The sequence below is a fragment of the Meriones unguiculatus genome, chromosome X, assembly GCF_030254825.1.
Source record: "Meriones unguiculatus strain TT.TT164.6M chromosome X, Bangor_MerUng_6.1, whole genome shotgun sequence".
In the NCBI taxonomy this organism is placed as follows: domain Eukaryota; kingdom Metazoa; phylum Chordata; class Mammalia; order Rodentia; family Muridae; genus Meriones; species Meriones unguiculatus.
In genome coordinates this window covers 90,919,248-90,940,702 of record NC_083369.1, presented here as the reverse complement: position 1 = coordinate 90,940,702, position 21,455 = coordinate 90,919,248, and the positions used below count along the sequence as shown (strand labels likewise).

At 38.4% G+C, this 21,455-nt stretch overlaps 1 protein-coding gene across 1 annotated transcript in view; it reads left to right on the top strand.

Annotated features, from left to right (window-relative positions):
* The window catches only part of Cfap47 (cilia and flagella associated protein 47), a 446,261-nt gene that overhangs the window by 318,310 nt on the left and 106,496 nt on the right, over positions 1-21,455 (top strand). Inside the window, exon 50 of the mRNA XM_060374666.1 lies at positions 11,130-11,241. Coding sequence (XP_060230649.1) covers positions 11,130-11,241 — 112 coding nt within the window. The remainder of the gene's footprint in view (positions 1-11,129; positions 11,242-21,455) is intronic.

The window sequence follows — 21,455 nt, the reverse complement described above, 5'->3', positions numbered from 1 at the left end:
AAGGCCACAAACTATTTGGCTGAAACTGCCTGTATTTCTTCATGGATAGCCATAATCTGTTTTTCTTTATCTTCTTCTATTTCTTTACGGATGGCCATAATCTGTTTGAGTTTATCTTCTTTTAGGTCTTTATGCATTTTATTTGTTTCCTCTGTTATCCTTTTCATGAGCACAGATGTTAGGTTATCTTCTTGAATTTCAATTATGCTGGGGTGTCCAGGGCTACTTGCCCCTGGATAACTGGGTTCTGGAGATGCCATATTGCTATGTGTTTTGTTGGTTGAGCTTTTACACTGGCCTCTACCCACTGGGCTCTCTTATGTGTTTGAAGTTAGTTTCTGGTGGTTCCTGGCGTCCTGTGGTGGAGAGAATCCCTTTGGCAGGAAGATGGTTTTTCCTGAAGGAAGCTTCCTCAGCTTTTTGGGAATAGTCGTTGTATGGCCGGTGTTTTTAAGGAGTTGCCACAGCTCACCTCTGGCATAGAGACCTGAGTGGTAACTGTGTTCCTTGTTAGTGAGAGGGCTCTCCTCTCACCCGTAGAAGTCCTGGAGACAGCTGCCCTGCTTCTGGGTTTCTTGCTGTAAATTTAGTGAGCTGCTGCTCTAACCTGTGTGTCCCTTGGTTTGGTCAGTTTTGTTAGAGATAACTGGTTGCCCCTTGGAGCATTATCTGGGGGTTGATCTCAGGGATCCCAGACTTTTGTAGGTCTGAGTTTGGGGTTCTGTGCCCCAGTACCCAATTTGTAATCTGTGGCTTGTGAGTACTGCTCTCCTGGTAGCAGCAGGTTATCTGGTGCACAGCAGGTCCCTGGGTTGGGCCAGTCTGTGGGACCTTTACCAGGAGTATACTGGATGACCTAAATCGGGTCCCTGTTTCCTTCCTTCCCTGTGTGGTTAAGTCCCGACAGGGACTCCAAGTCTCTGTTGCCCTGGGGTGCACAGCTCTGTCTGTGCCTGAGAGCTGGGCGTGCAACAACTCTCTGAGCTCAAGGCTTGAACCCAGTTCAGTGATTGCGGCTCATACCCACTGGTCTGCTAAACATTTTCCAGGTAAAGACTGGGTGACCAAAGTCAGCACCATTTCCTTCCTTCCCTGTGGGGCCCTCTCTCCACAGGGACTCCCAGTCTCTGTTGCTCTGGGGTACACAGCTCCGTCTGTGCCAGAAAGTTGGTCACACAATTGTCGGTGCTCACCACTTGAGCCCAATTCAGTGATGGCAGCTCATACCAGCTGGTCTGTGAGACCTTTTCCAGGTAAAGACTGGGTGACCTGTGGCCAGTCCCACTGCCTTCCTTCCCCATGGGTTTTCCTCACAACTGGGACTCCCAGTCTCTGGTGTTATTGTGCCCACAGTTCAGCATGGGAAGGTGATCAAGACACATAGGCCTGTGGCTCTGGTCCGGCAACCTAGTGCCTGCATGACCTGGGATCTCTTCCAGGTTCTGGCTGGGTGACCTGAGAGTGGACCCAACATTCCCAAACCGTGGGGTTTTCCTCTCACCTGGGAAACACGATCCCTGTTGTTTTAGGGTCCAGAGTTCAGTCTCTTGGTCGCTGTATGGAAAATGTTGTCCTGCTCCTCAGACACAGTGTTTTTCTGGTGCCGCCATCTTGTCCCCCTGGTTATCTCCATTCTTGTTCCTTGTTTGGAGTATCAGTCTCAGAAAAGACCCCTGGGTTCAGATTTCTTTGTTCTGTTGCTCTCCTTGTGGAGCTCCTGTCCCTTCCATGTCTTTCTATCTCCCTCTTCTTTCATGAAATTCCCTGCACTCTGTCTAAAGTTTGGCCATGAACCTCAGCATCTAAGACTCCTCTGCTTCTTTTAAATCTCAAAGATATATGCCTAAGTTTACTTCTTACTAGATTTCAAAGAATATTCTTTGCAGTAAATATTATAAGTTATAATATTTCTTCTCTTCTCTTGCTGTTACACACTAAGATGCTTAAATATCATCTCTTAACTTCAGGATGGAATCTGTAGTCCCTGAGGTGGCATTTACTTACCATATGTCATTGTCCTGTGTATTTTTTTCATAATATGAATATAATATTCATTTTTCTCTCTTTCTCTCCCTTCTTTCCTTACTCCCTTTCCTTCACCATCACTTTATTTCTTTTTATTTATCTCCCTTAACTCCTCTTTCTCACATCCAAGATTTGTGTATTCTATGCAGATGTACCATCTCACTTCAGGGACAATGTTTTATTACCATGCTTTAGTTCATACTATTAAGCATAACATTTGAGAACATAATAGTGCTTAAAATATTTTTATTTAGAAACAAATGAAAACAAAAAATGGTGGCTTTAAAACAAGGATGGAGAAAATGAAGGTAGGTAGATATGGAAGCAGATAAATTTTTTGTAACACTCCTCCAATTTCAGAATTTATTACCAAGTGGGGAAACCTGTCAAGGGTTTATTAAAAACATATTTAAAGAACTCCAATTATTTTACATTATTTATTTACTTCATTTTGTTACCATAACAGAAATTATGTCTATGTTATTATTTAAATTTTTACTTTACCGAAGAAATGCATTTTAAAAATGGAAAGCAATTAAAATCAATAATTTACTATAGTAACTATGTTTATGTAATTAAATACAAATTATTTTCACATGTAAGCAAAATGGATGACTACATTCTTAACATTTTATCACACAAACAATATCTAAACCAAACTTAATACATATCCAGAAATTGGAATGGTAGATTATTTTGTACTTCTGTTTTTTTTTTATTTTAATAGTTGTAACTATTTTTTTTAAAACAAGACACGTTTACTCAGTTTAACTAAACTTATTTTCTGTTTTCAATGGCAACATCCAAATCATCATAATCAAGAACTAACTTACAACCATCATGGCAATGCACATCTACATCAGGCTTTAATTATCAATTATACCACAAAATATCAACTATACCACAAAAGTAGGAGCACAAGTGAACAAGAACAAAACTATCTAGCTGATTCATACCTGCTTGCAGGTGAAAATTATTTTTTATATTGAGAGAAACATTACTGCTACTTAGGTTATATATTGTATTTGCATTGTGTCTTTTGCAAGACTTTTGTTATCCATTTTCATTCTTTCCTTTTTTTTTGGTTTGTAAAATGTAATTTAATTCAATGTAGTCAGTATGTTTCCTCTTCCTCTTTCTTTCTCTCTCTCCTTCCTTCTTTTCTCTACTCCTCTTCCCTTACTTTCTTTTTGTCTTCCTTCAGTTCTCTGTTTCTTCCTCCTATTCTCATTCCATCCTTTACTACCACCTTTTGTTTCATTTTCCTTACCCCTCTCCACGTTATTTGGTTTATTTTCTTTAGTCCATACATATTCATAAAATTCCCACAATCAAAAATAATTCCATTTTTATTAGTGTCTTTATCCTCTATTTAAATAATTTTGTTAATCCATTATTCCCTAAAAACTGTAATGGTGTGTGTGTGTGTGTGTGTGTGTGTGTGTATGAAAATATTCAAAAGTCTGGAAAAAGGGAGTACATATTTGAGCAAAACTCTAAGTACTATTAAGAGTAAAGTCTGATTTCATTTGAGAACCTGGCCTATTACTATTTTGTTCTGCACATCTCTGCAATTTTGCATCAGCATTGCATGCAAATAATGGAAGCTTTTCAAACAAGGGGATAGACATATTTGGTTTGGATCTTTATTTGACCTTTCTTGAGTTATGTTAGCAATATCCACTAGCAAGTTTTTCTTGTTATTTAACTTATCTAAAAGTTTTGTTTTGACAGAAAGATCCCTTTCTGAGCACATATGTCAAAAGCACTCAATATTTGTTTAACATTGCCTCTGCTAGGGCATGCAATACAAGTAATAATCAACAAAAGTTTTATTATAAGAATGTCTGGAATATTAATGCTCCAAAGAGATATTAAAAAATCTTATATATCCTTTGGGAACAAAAAAATCATGTTTTCATGTAGAGGTTTTGACTTGCCAAAGAAATAAGTGACAGGCTTGACTATTTCATCTAAGGCTTACATTTAAGCCTTGTCTCAATAAGGCACAATTTTAAGCTACCTGAGTACTGGAGGTATGCTTATGTAGTGATCCTTGGCAGAAGGCTGAATTTTTGATACAAGATATTCATATATCATGTGCTAGGTCATTGCTGAAGTCTTCACCAGTATCTAACTAGGAATTTCATTTGTCACATATTAATTATAGTGAATTCAGGCTTTATTCACTTAATCCATAGAAGTCACTAAACAAGAAAAGACAATAGGGGAAAAAACATGAACAACAACAAAAAAGGGATGATGTAGGGATCTGATATTCCATACATAACATGTACTTATTATACCAAAAATTATGAGAGAAAGGCAAAGAAAATAATAAAGAAAATATGGCTAATATAGAAGATGATGTTCTTAGAAGGTACTTATATAAGATTACAGACCTAAACAGAGAATTCTCTATAGAAGAATGTAGAATGGCAGAGAAACACTTAAAGAAATGCTCAATCTTCCTAGTCATCAGGGAAATGCAAATCAAAACGACCCTGAGATTTCACCTAACACCCATCAGAATGGCTAAGATCTAAAACAAAAGTAACAACACATGCTGGAGAGAATGTGGAGAAAGGGGAACCCTCCTCTATTGCTGGTGGGAATGTAAACTTGTACAACCACTCTGGAAAGCAATCTGGTGCTTTCTCAGACAATTAGGAATAGTGCTTCCTCAAGATCCAGCTATAACACTCTTAGGCATATATCCAAAATATGTTCAAGTACACAACAAGGACATTTGTTCAACTGTGTTCTTTGCAGCTTTATTCATAATATCCAGAACCTGGAAACAAACCAGATGTCCCTCAATGGAGGAATGGATATAGAATTTTGGTACATTTACACAATGAAATACTACTCAGCAATTAAAAACAAGGAAAACATGAAATTTGCAGGCAAATGGAGGGATGTGGAAAAGATCATCCTGAGTGAAGTATCCCAGAAATAGAAAGACACACACTGTGTATACTCACATATAAGTGGATACTAGACATAATATAGAATAAACCTACAAAAATCTATACACCTAAAGAAGGTGAGCTAGAAGTAGGACCCTGGGTAAGATGATCAATACTCATTCAGAAAGGCAAACTGCACAGACATTGGAAGAAAGAGAAAACAGGAAACGGGACAGGAGCCTACAACAGAGGGCATCTGAAAGACTCTAACCTAACATTGTATCAAAGCATATACTGAGACTCATAAACAAACTTTGAGCAGAGTGCAGGGAATCTTAGGAAAGAAGAGGGAGGGCAGTAAGACCTGGAGAGGACAGGCGCTCCACAAGGATAGCAACAGAACCAAAATATCTGGGCACAGGGGTCTTTTCTGAGACTGATACTCCAACCAAGGACCATTCATGGGTATAACCTAGAACCCCTGCTCAGATGTAGCCCATGGCAGCTCAATATCCAAGTGGTTTCCCCGATCTGGGAAACAGGGACTGTCTCCGACATGAACTCAGTGGCTAGCTCTTTGACCGCCTCCTTCGGATAGGGGAGCAGCCTTGCCAGGCCAGCTCTGATGAGACTGGATATGTTAGGGTCAGATGGAAGGGGAGGGGGACCTCCCCTATCAGTGGACTTGGAGAGGGGCATAGGAGGAGATGAGGGAGGGAGGGTGTGGTTCAGAGGTGGAAGAGGAAGGGGACTACAGTTGGATTACAAAGTTAATAAACCATAATTAATTAGACTTAAACTTTCAGATTTTTATTTTAAGAAAGACTCTAACTAGCAGTGTTTTCAAAGCAAAGACTCATGACCAAACCTTTGGCAGAGTACAGGGAATCATAAGAAAGAAGGGGAGTTAGTCTGATGGGGAAAGGATAGGAGCTCCACAAGGACCAAATATATCTGGGCACAGGGTCTTTTCTGAGACTGACATTCAACCAAGGACCATGTATGGATATAACCTAGAACCTCCACTCAGATGTAGCCTGTGGTAGCTCAGTAACCAATTGGTTTCCCAAAGTGAGGGGAACAGGGACTATTTCTAACAGGAACTCAATGACTGGCTCTTTGGTCTCCCCACCCCCGAAGGGAGGAGCAGTCCTGTTAGGCCACAGAGGAGGGCTTTGCAGCCAGTCCTGAAGATACCTGATAAAACAGGATCAGATGAATGGGGAGGAGGTCCCCCCCATCAGTGGACTTGGAAAGGGGCACGGTGGAGATGAGGGAGGGAGGGAGGGAGGGACTGGGAGGGAATGAGGGATCGGGACACGGCTGGGATACAGAGTTAATAAAATGTAACTGATAAAAAAAAATAAAATAAATAAAAAAAAATGAAAAAAAAAGGAAAAAAAAAAAGCACAAAAAAAAATAAAAAAAAAGAAATTAATGAAATAGATATCTTGCCAGCATTATTAATAGAAATACCATAATGATTTTTCAATAAATAGATAACAATCAAGATATAGAAATAGGATCCTGGGGAGATGGCTTAGTTGTTAAGAGCATTGACTGCTGCTTTTTCATAGGACACTGATTCAGTTCCCACAATTCACATGGCAGATCACAACCATGTAGTTTCTGGGATCTGTTGCTTTCTTCTACCCTCTACAAACACAAGGTTCATGTCACACAGACAGTCATGCTGACATTAATTATTACTCTGAGGAATAATAATAAGTAATAATAAATAATAAATATAATTTATAATTAAAAGTATACCTAATTCATAATTAAATAATAAGGTAAATTAAACAAAGTGTTCACCACATAATCTCAGGAGTAGATTTAAATTATGAGAAAAAGACAATATCAGCAAGCTTGATTATAGATCAATGTAGGTTTCCCAGTCTCAGGAAGAGAAAATATAAAGAAAATTCACCAAAACGCATATATCTGTATAGCACCATGAAACATAACAGCATATCCTTAATAACTGTACTTGAGAAGAAGAGAAAAACAAAAGAGTAATTAAAAATCGAAAGGAAAGGATTAGTTCCAGAAATTAAAAATTACATTAATCTTCATATCCAAAAAGCCCATCCAACTTGAAATGGACAAGATTAAAATGATCTACACCGGGCACTCCATTTGATTTTTCAAACATTTGAAAGAAAAGGAAAAAAGTGAATTGTTAATATAGCAGTAGAAAAAGGTCAGTTAAAAACATACAGTAGATTCTCTGTAACACTAATATATCACTTGGAAGGCTGGGATTTTAAAATTGTTTTAATTTCAAGGCCCTCTTTTTATATAGTGAGTTCAGTGAAATCCAGGTTAGCATGAGTTACAGAATGAAGTCATGTCTCAAAAAGTAAGAAACAGGAAAGAAGAAAAGAAGGGGACAAGAAGGAGGGAGAAGATGTAGAGGAGGAAGGAGACAGGTAGATAGATAATGGATGGGTTAATGGATATGTGTATACATACATATATATGTATATATCTGTTGATATGTCTGTACAATTATGCAGTCTTCAAAAAGAATATCCCTTCACTTATAACATGGATGCATCTAAATAAGATGTAAGGAAAGACAACAAAGACAGTGATACTACTCACACGTGGAATCTAAAATAGTTAAAATTTTGGAACACTATGATTCTGATCACCAAAGGATGTATGAATATGTATGGGTGTTCATATAGTGATTGTTTTCTGTGTGTGTGTGTGTGTGTGTGTGTGTGTGTTATGTTCAGTATAATGTGAAAACAGAGATTCTTATTTATAGTTCAGTTTTTAAGGTATCATCATTGCTTCATAATGTGGGGAAATCTATACCTGACAATTAAATTTCATACATAAGAAGTATCATTTTTGTCAACTTAAAAAGAATTTTTACCTGATGGGACACTTATGAGATAAAAGAGCTCATTTTAAGAATATTCAAAATACTTTCATTGTAGGAACTGTGAAGAAAAAAAAAAAAAAGAAAAAGAAAAACCTGCAACCACAGCTCCTGAAAATGCATTTCTCGACTCCTTTCACACCATAACTTACAATCTTTTAGAATTCTGCAGTTGAACCTAACACTGCCAGCCCAGGAAAATGCCACTTAGTGTCTCTGTATTTGTGATATGGAAAGAATGCTCAGGTTCAAAATATTGATCACAATTGATATGTTTTGCTGTTCAAATAAATTTATCAAAAACTTATATTATTGTCTTCATTAAAAATCTATTTGGTCTAAGAGTAAAAAAAAAACATTTTTACAAAAGAAATTTCTGTTATAAATGAAAACCATAGTTACAAAATATCATATGTGGGAGTTGAAGTTTTGGCTCAGTGGTTAAGCACATTGTAGCTCTTCTAGAGAACACACGTACAATTCCTTTTTCAATTTAGTTTATAACCTTTTTGTAGCCACATCCTTCCTCACCTCCAAGTCCCACCCTCCATCTGTCTCCCTGTCACCCTTACTTTTTCCTCAGGTAAAGGGAGCTCCCTTTCCAATCCACCCCAGCTCATTAAGCTGCATCCCCTGTGGCCTGGCAAGGTAGTCCAGCAATGGCGGAGTGATAAAAAAGCTGGCAAGTGAGTCCATGTCCAATGCAGTTCCCACTTCCTTTGTTAGAGGACCCACCTGAAGCCTAAGCTGCCCATCTGCTACATCTTTGTAGGAAGACTAGTTCATGCATGGTCCTTGGTTGATGCTTCAGTCCCAGCAAGCCCCTCTGCGCCCTGGTTAGTTGGCTCTGTTTGTCTTCTTGTGGAGTTCCTGTTACCTCCAGGTCTTTTTCTCTTTCTTCCCATTTGTCCACAAGCCTCCCTATGCATCGCCCAATATTTGGCTGTGAGACTAAGCATCTGTTTTGAATCTCTGCTTGATAGAGCCTCTCAGAGGACAACTGTGACCAGCCTCTTTCTGCAAGGTTAGCAGATCATTGTTGTTAGTGTAAGGGGTTGGCCCTCTCACACAGTGTGAGTCTTTGGTTGAGCCAGGCTTTTGTTGAGCATCCCCTCAGTCACTGTTCTATCTTTATCCCTGCACATCTTGTAAGCAAGGTAAATTTTTGGTCGAAGTTTTTGTGGGTGAGATGGTGTTCCCCTTTCTCATCTAGAAGAGTGGTCTAGTTAGAGGGTGTCTTCATCAGTCTCTATTGCCTCTGCGATTAGGAGTCTCTGCTTGAGTCTCTGCCATATTTTCCCAGGAACCTACCCTGACTTATGGTTTCAACTTGTCACAGATATAACCCCACACCCAGTTTCTCTTTTCTTTATAGGCCTTCTGTCCTCTTGCCCTGGCTCTCCACAGGTCTGATCTCCACCCTCTTAACTTAGTATACCTCTTCTCCACTCCTCTCCTGCTGTGTAGATTCTCTCAGAGGACAGTTCTGTCAGGCTCCTGTCTGCAAACTTAGCAGAGTATCTTTCATAGCGTCAGGGGCTGGCCCTCTCCCATAGGGTTGGTTTTGTTGGGTCAAGCATTTGCTTGACATTCCCTCAGTCTCTGCTCTATCTGCTTTGCCTTTATCCCTGGACATCTTGTAGGCAGGCTAAATTTTTGGTTGACATTTTATGTGGATAGGTTGGAGTTCTCCTCCCTCTATTATGCTAATCTGCTTAGAAGTTGTCCTCTTCAGTCTCTATTTCCTCTACTACTAGGAGTCTCAACTAGAAACCCGCTCATGTCCTTCCAGGAGCCTACCTTGATTTATGTCTCCAAGTTGTTACAGAGATACCCCCACCGTCAGTTTCCAGTTTTCTGTCCTCTTGCTCTTGCTCTCCCCAGGTCTGTTCTCCACCATCTGAACTCTCTGTGCCCCTTCTCCTACCTTGTTCTCTCTCTTCAGCCACTACCTCTGTCTGTTCTATTTCCCCTTCCAAGTGAGATTTATGCATCCTCCCTTGGATCCTAATTTTTTATCTTCATTGGGTCTATGTCTTGTAGTATTCTTATCCTCTACTATATGGCTAAAATCCCCTAATAAGTGAGTACATATCATGTATATCTTTCAGGGTGTGGGTTACCTCACTTAGGATGGTCTTTACTAGTTCCATCCATTTGCCTGCAAATTACATTATTTCTTTGCTTTTAATAGCTGAGTTGTACTCCATTGCATAAATTTGCCACAGTTTCTTTTTCTGTTCTCTGGTTGAGGAACATCTAGATTGTTTCCCTGTCTCATATGAATAAAGCTGCTATGAACATAGTTGAGGAAGTGTCTTTGTTGTATGGTTCAGCATCTTCTGAGTATATACACAGGTAAGGTATAGTTGGGTTTTGGAGTAGTGCTTTCCCCTATTTTCTGAGAAAGTGCCAGATTGATTTCCAAAGTGGTTGTACAAGTTTACATTCCCACCAATAATGGAGGAGGGTTCCCCTTTCTCCATACCTTCACCCAGATGTGCTGTAGCTTGAGATTTTGATCTTAACTATTCTGACCAGTGAGAGATGGAATCTCAAAGTTGTTTTGATTTGCATTTCCCTGATGAAGTTCAACATTTCTTTAAGTGCTTCTCAGCCATTCCAGATTCCTCTGTTGAAAATTCAAATCTTAGTACCCACATCAATCAGGTTGTAACCACCTATAATTACAGCTCCATGACATTTAAGTCCTTCTTCTGATCTTCATGAATAACATACACACATAGACACACACATATGCACTAATAAAAATTAAAATGTAAATCTTAAAAATGTTTTAAGATGTCTGATTTAATTTCTAGGAATTGACTATAATGGACATATATATATAGAAATATAACTAGCTGAAACTTTAAGCAAGATTGTACTAATCATTTGTTTAAATATGCTTCACATACTGTGTTATTACTTACAAACTCACTAGTTATATTTCTTGTACATCAAATTTCCCTAAAAATTACTTGTTATCTGTAAAAGATAATATTTTATGATCAATATTCAAGTAGCAACAAAAAAGTAAAATTGCTTTTCTGTAAAAATTATTTTCCTTTTTCTGATTTTCCATAAATCTCTTCTCAGATTTTTCTTTTCTAGTCTAAGACAGTTTTCTGACTTTATTTTCGATGAAAAGTCTACTGATTTAATGAAAGTAATTGAATTAGTATACATTTTATGCAGTAGCTTATGACATAACTCATATGTAATATAATAGCATGATAAAACAAAGAAAGCCTTTTTGTATTGAAATTACGTAATTCTAATTTTCTAATCCGCTCTCCTAGGTAACTTCAGATCTCTCAATAGTTTGGGGAAATCCTTGTATCACCATAGAAGCTGACAACTCAACTCCGTACATTCTCCATATATGTCCTTGGAAACGTGGAGAATTCAGAGGTATTAAGTCCTTAATAAAATATTTTTGTGAATTACATTACCTGGAGAGAAGTATGAAAATAATAAATACAACTATAATTTTTTTTCTTTTCTTTTTGGATAAGTGATATTGGAGAAATCATAGTTTGTCAATTCATTCTAGCTTTCCAAATAAGTATAGCTTTGCGGTATGTTATACCAAGTACTACTTTGTCTTTGAGACTTCAATATATCTCTAGAAGAAAGTTTAAGAGTTGCAATACTTAGTTAAAGGTGTTTATATTTGAAATTTAATAGATATATTTAAATAACTAAAAGAATGACTATTATAAAGCTTATGTGTACACAATTAATAGAAGAAAAGTATTATTTATCTCTAACAAAGTGTTTATAGAAAAGCTACCATTTATACTTGAGGAGTATTATTTGATAGGGAATGAGAGGAAGGACGGTGAAAGTGGCAAGACTAACCAGGCACCATGGTGATTCATTCTTGTAATCATTGAACATAAATAAGAAGAAAATATTGAATTCCTGGCCAGCTTCAGTTACACAGTAAAATCCTTTCATGTTACAAAATAGTTAATAGCTAGTACTAAATTACTATGATTCATCAAATTATTTTTTTTCAAATTAGAAAATAATTAAGTGCCCCATTCATGGACATATCCTACTGAGAAGATATACGCACTGGACATAATTTTAGAAGTGTATTAAGCAGATCACTTATAGTCATCTTGTGGTCTCTAGAAGTACTGATATCTCAACCCTGTTTGCCTTGCTAAAGGGTCTACAAAAGGTCTATTATAACATCATAAAATTTGAAAGTGTGACCCTATTTATTGCAAGCATATCAATGAAGTAATTTATTTCAGTGTTGCAGATGAACCAGAAGGTAGGGATTGACAGGTGTTGGCCTTCCTGAGAAGGTTAGGAAACCTACAACTCTGAGGCCTAGGAAGGTATTTCAGCTCTGAGGTGGGACAGTGTCCCAAGGGACCAGTATTCTGAGACATAGAAACCCAGGAACTACTGAGCTCTAAGAGGACCCCTCCTCAGTAGAGACATTGCAGGTGGCAGGGGAAAGTTACTATAACCTCTGAGGGCTGAGGAGCTCCTGAACCTACACTCTGCTCCTTCTGTGCTTCTTCTCCTCTGGGCTTCTTTGCTTCTTCAGATGAAAAAGTCACACCAGGCAGTAAATCTCTTAAAAGACATTTATTGGAGGGAGGAAACAGGAGTGGCTGTCTCTGCTCCCAGGAAAAGAAGCAAAGAACTGAGCAAACAGACTTTATATACCAGTTTTTGGAGGAAGTGGTTTCTAGGGCAGAGATTTCCAGAATGAGGATTGGTGGGGTTTTAAGTCCTGAGCTTGGAGGAAGCTTAGGGATTGGTGCATTTTTGTTCAACCTTTTCACCTAAAATTAGCATAAATCCTGGAAGGATCTCATTAATGGGCTGGAGATGATGGCATTTGTTATAGTTAGAGGCCAGAACAGCCATTTTTACAGAGAGCTGCTGGGGAGGGGACTATTAACTCATGCCCTAAGGGGTTTACAAAGACTCTAAACTAAACAAAACAACTTTCCTTAGCTAAACTATGAATTTATTTTATTATTTGTAATTTAATTTTATTTTTTTATTATTAGTTACATTTTATTAACTCTGTATCCCAACTGTATCCCGTTCCCTCATACCCTCCCAATCCCACCTTCCCTCCCTCATCTCCTCCCTGCACCTTTCCAAGTCCACTGATGGGGGGACCTCCTCCCCTTTCATCTGACCCTGTTTTATCAGGTATCTTTAGGACTTGCTACAAAGTCCTCCTCTGTGGCCTAGCAGGAATGCTCTTCCCTTGGGGGTTGGGGAGGTAACTATGAATTTATACTAAAAGCTCAGATTTCTAGTGTAGCAGTGTCAAACCTTGGAAAGCTACCTGCCTCTGATTATAAATTGTTACCAAAAAGATGGCTCCAGAGCTTACAGACTAGCTCCCTTCCAGCAGCAGCCATAACTGGGCCTCAGATGATGATACTTTCTCTGTGGCTTCAGCTTCTCAGTTTCTCCAAGGGTCTGTTCTCAGGTCCTGAGTTGTGGAGATTTAGCCTCAATCAACTGGAGACCTGAGATGTTGTTTTTGGAGGTGTGGAGAGGCCAGCATCACAAGTTGAAGATCTGAGCACCCTTTTCAAGGACCACAGGGTGTGGCATCCAGGGGAGCTGAAGAACTGAAAAGGGGGTGCCCAGGGAAAGATGAATGGGATATCCCAGAGGCACCTTGGCAAGGCTGCTGAAGCTTCTCAGAAGGCCAGGACACTTTCCTGAAAAGTATACAAGGTTTAAAAAGTGTGCAAAGTTAGAAACAGAATGGTGGATCAATGGAACAGAACAGAAGACCCAGAAATAAATACACACACTTATGGACACATGATCGTTGACAAAGATGCCAAAACCATACAATGGAAAAAAAGATAGCATCTTCAACAAATGGTGCTAGTCTAACTATATCTACATCTAGAAAAATGCAAGGATATCATAATTATCACCCTACACAAAACTAAAGTCTAAGTGCATCAAAGACCCTCAACATAAAAACAGACACATTAAATCAGTTAGAAGAAAAAGTGGGGAAGACCCTAGAACTCATTGGTACAAGAAACAACTTCCTTAACAGAACACCAACAGCACAGGCTCTAAGAGCAACAATCACTAAATGGAACCTCATGAAACCGAAAAGCTTCTGTAAAGCAAAGGACACCGTCATCAAAACAAAACTAATGCCTACAGATTGGGAAAGAATCTTCACCAACCCTTTATCTGACAGAGGGCTAATATCCAGTATATATAAAGAACTAAAGAAGCTGAAAAGCAACAAATCAAGTAATCCAATTAAAAAATGGGGAACAGAGCTAAACAGAGAATTCTCGATAGAGGAGTATCAAATGGCAGAGAAACACTTAAAGAAATGTTCAACATCATTAGCTATCAAGAAAATGCAAATCAAAACGACCCTGAGATTTCACCTTACACCCATCAGAATGGCCAAGATGAAAAACTCAAGTGCCAACACATGCTGGAAAGGTTGTGGAGAAAGGGGAACCCTCCTCCACTGCTGGTGGGAATGTAAACTTGTTCAACTCTGGAAATCAATCTGGCGATTTTTCAGACAACTAGGAAAAGCCCTTCCTCAAGATCCAACGCTACCACTCCTAGGTATATCCAAAAGAGGCTCAAGTACACAATAAGGACATTTGCTCAGCCATGTTTGTAGCAGCTTTATTTGTAATAGCCAGAAGCTGGAAACAGCCCAGATGCCCCTCAACTGAAAAATGGATACAGAAATTGTGGTACATCTATACAATGGAATATTACTCAGCAATGAAAAACAAGGAAATCATTAAATTTGCAGGCAAATGATGGGAACTGGAAAGGATCATCCTGAGTGAGCTGTCCCAGAAGCAGAAAGTCACACATGGTATATACTCACTCATATAAACATAATATAGGATAAACCTACTAAAATCTGTCCACTTAAAGAGACTATTCAAGAGGGAAGACTGGCTAAAATTCTCAATCCCCATCCTGAAAGGCAAAGAGGATGGACATCAGAAGAAGAAAACAGGAAACTAGTTAGGAGCCTTCCACAGAGGGTCTCTGAAAGGCTCTGCCCTGCAGACTATCAAAGCAGATGCTGAGACTTATGGGCCAACTGTTGGACAGAGTGCATCGAATCTTATGAAAGAAGGGGGAAATAGTAAGATCTGGAGAGGACAGGGACTCCACAAGATGAGCAACAGAAACAAAAAATTTGAGCACAGTGGTCTTTCCTAAGACTCATACTCCAAGCAAGTACCATGCATGGAGATAATCTAGAACCCACAGAGGTAGTCCATGACAGTTCAGTGTCCAAGTGGATTCCATAGTAATGGGAACAGGGACTGCTTCTGACATGAATTGATTGGCCTGCTCTTTGATCACCTCCCCCGGAGGAGAGAGCAGCCTTACCAGACCACAGAGGAAGACAATGCAGCCACTCCTGATGAGACCTAACATACTAGGATCAGAAGAAAGGAAAAGAAGACCTCCCCTACCAGTGGACTTGGGCAGGGGCAGAAGGAGGAGGAAGGGAGCAATTCGGAGGGGAGGAGGGAGGGAACTACAGGGGGGATACAAAGTAAATAAAGTGTAATTAATAAAAAAAATTAAAAAATGAAAACATAAAAAAAGAATAATAGTCTATCAGTTCTCATCAGAAGTGGCTACATGGTCAGGGTTCTAGGTTATCTCCATGAATAGTCCTTGGTTTGAGTATGAGTCTCTGGGAAGTTCCCTGTGTTCGAGGACCTCCCCTATCAGTGGACTTGGGGAGGGGGAGGGGCATGCATTCAGAAAGGGGGGGAGGGTGGGACCAGGACGGGAGGAGGGAGGGGCTTATGGGGGGATACAAAATGAATAAAGTGTAGTTAATAAAAGTTAAATAAAAAATTTAAAAAAGAATAATAGGAATAGATGAAAAAGAAGATTACAGGCTCTATGGTCCAGAAAATATTTTCAGGAGACTCAAAGAAGAAAATTTTCCCAACTTAAAAAAAGGGGTGTCCCTAAATGTAGATGAGTCTTACATGTCACCAAATAGACTAGCCCAGAAAAGAAACCCCTCACATCACATAATAATCAAAACACTAAATAACACTAAATTGGTTAGAAGAAAAAGTGGGGAAAAACCTAGAACTCATTGGCACAGGAGACAACTTCCTGAACAGAACACCATCAGCACAGGCTCTAAGATTAATAATCAATAAATGGGACTGCATGAAACTGAAAAGCTTATGTAAAGCAAAGGACACAGTCATCAGAACACAACAACAGTCTGCAGACAGGGAAAGGATCTTTACCAACCCCTGTATCTGACATAAGACTAATATCCAGAATATATAAAGAACTTAAAAAAAAGGCAACAAATCAATAATTCAATTAAAAATGGGGTAAAGAGCTAAATAGAGAATTCTCTGTAAAGGAATATAGAATGGCATAGAAACACTTGAAGAAATGCTCAAAATCCTTAGTCATCAGGGAAATGCAAATCAAAATGACCCTGAGATTTCACCTAATACCCATCAGAATGGCTAAGATTAAAAAACTCAAGTGACAATATATGTTGCAAAGGATGTGGAGAAAGGAGAACCCTCCTCTTTCTCCATATATAAATATAATATAAACTTGTACAACCATTTTGGAAATCAATCCAGCACTTTCTCAGACAATTAGGAACAGGGCTTCCTCAAGATCCAGCTATAACTCTCTTTGGCATATATCCAAAATATGCTCAAGTTCACAATAAAGACATTTGTTCAACCATGTTTGAAGCAGCTTCATTTGAAATAGCCAGAATCTGGAAAAAAAAAAAAAAAAAAAAAAACAGATGTCCCTCAACGGAGGAATGGATACAGACAATGTGGTAAATTTGCATAATGGAATACTACTCAGGAATAAAAGACAAAGAAATTATGAAATCTGCAGGCAAATGGTGGGATGTAGAAAAGATCATCCTGAGTGGGTTTTCCCAGAAGCAGAAATACACACAAGGTATATACACACTTATACACGGATATTAAATCCATAATATAGGATAAAGGTCCTAAAATCTATACATCTAAAAAAGTTAACAAGAAGGAAGACACTGGGTTAGATGATCAATCTTCACTCAGAACGCAAATGGGATGGACATTCAAAGAAGAAGAAAACAGGAAATGGGACAGGAACCTACCACAGAGGGCCTCTGCAAGAATCTACCCAGTAGTGTATCAAAGCAGATGCTGAGACTCATAACCAAACTTTGGGAAGAGTATAGTGAATCTTAGGAAAGAAGCAGAGATAGTAAGACATGAAAAGGACAGGGACTCCACAAGGCAGAGCAACAGAACCAGAATATCTGGGCACAGGGTTCTTTTCTGAGACTCAAACTCAAACCACAGATCATTCATCGATATAACCCAGGTCTTCTGCTCAGTTGTATCCTATAGCAGCTCAGTATCCAAGTGGGTCCCTAGTAAGGAGAACAAGGACTCCCTCTGACATGAACTCAGTGGAGGGCTATTTGATCACCTCCCCCTGAGGGAGGAGCAGCCTTGCCAGGCCACAGAGCAAGACAATGCACTCCTGATAAAATCTGATAAACTAGGATCACATGGAAGGGGAGGAGGACCTCCCCTATCAATGGACTTGGAGAGGGGCATGGGAAGAGATGAGGGAGGGAGAGTGGGATTGGGAGGGAATGAGGGAGGATATTACAGCTGGGATACAAAGTGAATATACTGCAATTAATATAAAAATTAAATTTAATTAAATAACACTAAATCTACAGAACAAAGAAAAATTATTAAAAGCAGCAAGGGAAAAAAGCCAAGTAATTATAAAGGTAGAGTTATCAGAATCACACAAGACTTCTCAGCAGAAACTGTGAAAACAAAAAGGACATAGGCACATGTCATGCAGACTCTGAGAGCCCACAGATTTCAACCCAGAATACTATACCCAGCAAAGCTTTCAATCAACATAGATGGAGAAAACAAAATATTCCAAGACAAAACTAAACTAAAAAATATTTACACATCAACATAGCCCTACAGAAGATATGAGAACGTAAACTCCATTCTAAGTCAGCTACACCCAAGAAAACATAGGATATAGATAACTTCACAAAAAAAAAAAAAAAAAACAAGTACACAAACACACTTCTCACCACCAAATCCACAATACAAGGAAATAACATTCATTGGTCTCCATTATCTATCAACATCAATGAATTCAACTTTCCTATAAAAAGACACAGACTAACAGATTGTCTGTGGAAACAGGATCCAATATTCTGCTGGACTCAAGAAACACATATCTGCAACAATGTTAAACACTAGCTCAGAGCAAAGGGCTGGGAATACCCAGAGTAAAGGGCTAGAGAAAGGTTTTCCCAGGCAAACAAAGATAAGAATCAAGCTGGAGTACACATACTAATACCTAATGAAATAATTTTCAACCAAAATTAATCAAAAAAGATGAGAAGGAACATTTCATTCTCATCAAAGGAAAACTCCACCATGAGGAAATCACAATCCTGAACATTTGTACCCCAAATAAAAGAGCATCTGCATTTGTAAATGAAACATCATTAAACTTAAATCACACATTGATTCCAACTCCTTAATAGTGGGAGACTTCATAACTCCACTTTTACTAAGGGACAGATCATTGAGACAGAAGCTAAGTAGAGATATAATGACACCTACAGAGGTCTGAACCATGTGGACCCAGTAGAACTTTTCACTCAAACACAAAAGAGTATACTTTCTCGTCAGCACCTCATGGAACCTTCTCCAAAATTGACCATATATTCAGACACAAAGCAAGCCTCAACAGATACAAGAAGATAGAAATAATCCCTTGTATCCTATCAGACCACCATGGTCTAAAATTAGATCTCAAAAACAACAGAAATAACAAAAAGCATACTCACACACATGGAAACTAAACAGTTCTTTACTCAGTGATAGCTGGGTAAGGAAATAAATAAAAAAAGAAATTAGAGACTTCCTAAAATACAATGAAAATGAATGCACAACTTACCCAAACTTATGGGACACAATGAAAGCAGTGTTGAGAGGAAAGTTCATCGCACTAAGTGCCTTTAGAAAGAAGTTTGAGACATCTCATATAAGCAACTTAAAGCATACCTGAAAGCCCTAGGGGAAAAAAAAGAAGCTGACACATCCAAGAAGAATAGAAGGCTGGAAATAATCAAACTCATGGCTGAAATCAATGAATTAGAAACAAAGAAAATAATTAGAAAAATCAATGAAACCAAGAACTTATTCTTTGAGAAAATCATCAAGATAGACAAACCCTTAGCAAAACTAACTAAAAGGCAGAGAGAAACTATCCAAATCAGCAAAATCAGAAATGATAGGGGCACACAGTAACCTTGATATGAGGCCACAGTAACCTTGATACCTAAACCACACAAAGACCCTACCAAAAAGAGAACTGCAGAAATATCTCTTATGAATATAATGCAAAAATACTTGCAAACGGCGTCCAAGAACACATAAAATATATCATCCAGCATTACCAAATAGGCTTCATCCTAAGCATTCATGGGTGGTTCATTATATGGAAATCCATCAATGTAATCCACCACATAAACAAACGGAAAGAAAACACACACACACACACACACACACACACGATCATCTCCTTAGATGCCAAAAAAGCATTTGACATATTCCAACACCAATTCCTGTTAAGCTTTGGAGAGATAAGGGATACAAGGCACATACCTAAACATAATAAAAGCAAAATACAGCAAGCCTATAAGCCAACATCAAATTAAACAGAGAGAAACTTAAATCAATTTCACTGAAATCAAGGACATGACAAAGTTGCCCACTCTCTCCTTATCTCTTCAACATAGAACTTGAAGTCCTAGCTAGAGCAATATGATAACTAAAGAATATGAAGAGGATAAAAATTGGAAAGGAAAAAGTCAAAGTATCAAGATTTACAGGCAATAAGGCAGTATACATGAGTGGAGCCAAAAATTCTACCAGACAACCACTTCAGCTGATAAACATATTTAGCAAAGTGGCTGGACACAAATTAACCTCCAAACTCTGAAGCCCTCCTGTGTACAAAAGGCGAAAAGGCTGAGAAAAAAATTAGGGAAACAACACCCTTCACAATAGCCACAAATTATATAAGTACCTTGGTGTGACTCTAACCAAGCAAGTGAAAAACCTGTATGAATAAAACTTCAAGTCTCTGAAGAAACAAATTGAAGAAGAAATCAGAAGATGAACAGAACTCCCATGCTCATGGATCAGCAAGATTAAGGTAGTGAATATGGCCATCCTACCAAAATCATTCTACAGATTCAATGCAGTTCCCATCAAAATACCACCACAATTGTTTACACCTTGAAAGAACGATTCTCTATTTCATATTTAAAAAGAAAAAAAGAAGAATTGCTAAAATAATCCTGTACAATAGCAGAGTTTCTGGTGGTAACTCCAGATGCCACTATGGTCTCAATAAAATAAAACCATGTTTATCACCCTGCACCAACCTAAACTCCAAGTGAGTCAAATATTTCAAAGTAAAGCCAGACACACTAAACATACTAAGAAGAAAATTTGGGGAAAAGACTTGACCTCATTGGCACAGGAGACAACTTCCTGAACAAAACAACAGCACAGGCTCTAAGATCAAAAATAAATAAATGGGAAGCCATAAATCTGGAAAGCTTCTGTAAAGCAAGGGACACTGTCAATAGAAGAAAACGACAGCCTACAGACTGGGAAAAGATCTTCACCAACCCTATATCTGACACAGGGCTAATATCCAGTATATATAAAGAACTCTCTCTATATAAAGAAGTTAAACACCAACAAACCAAGTAATCACCTTACAACCATCAAAATGGCTAAAATAAAAAAAAAAACTCAAATGACAACACATGCTGGAGAGATTGTGGAGAAAGGGGAACCCTTCTCCATTGCTAGTGGGAATGCAAACTTGTACAACCACTTTGGAAATCAATCTGGTGCTTTCTCAGACAATTAGGAATAGCACTTCCCCAAGACCCAGCTATACCACTCCTAGAAATATATCAAAAAGTTGCTCAAGTACACAACAAGGATATTTGTTCAACCATGTTTGTAACAGCTTTATTTGTAATAGCCAGAACATGGAAACAACCCAGATGCCCATCAACAGAGGAATGGATACAGAAATTGTGGTGTTTTTACACAATGGAATATTACGCAGCAATTAAAAATGAGGAAATCATGAAATTTTGCAGGCAAATGGTGGGATCGAGAAAAGATCAATTCTGGGTGAGGTATCCCAGAAGGAGAAAGACACACATGATATATACTCACTTATTTAGACTTATAAGATATGATTAACACAATGAAATCTATACACCTAAAGAAGATAAACAAGAAAGAAGACCCAAGGTAAGATGATCAATCCTCACTTAGAAAGACAAATGGGATGGGCATTGGATGTAGGAGAAAACAAGTAACAAGACAGGAGCCTACCACAGAGGGCCTCTGAAAGACTCTACCTAGCAGTGTATCAAAGCTGATCCTGAGACTTATAACCAAACCTTCAGCAGAGCGCAGGGAGTCATATGAAAGAAAGGGGAGTTAATATGACCTAGAGAGGATTGTTGCTCCACAAGG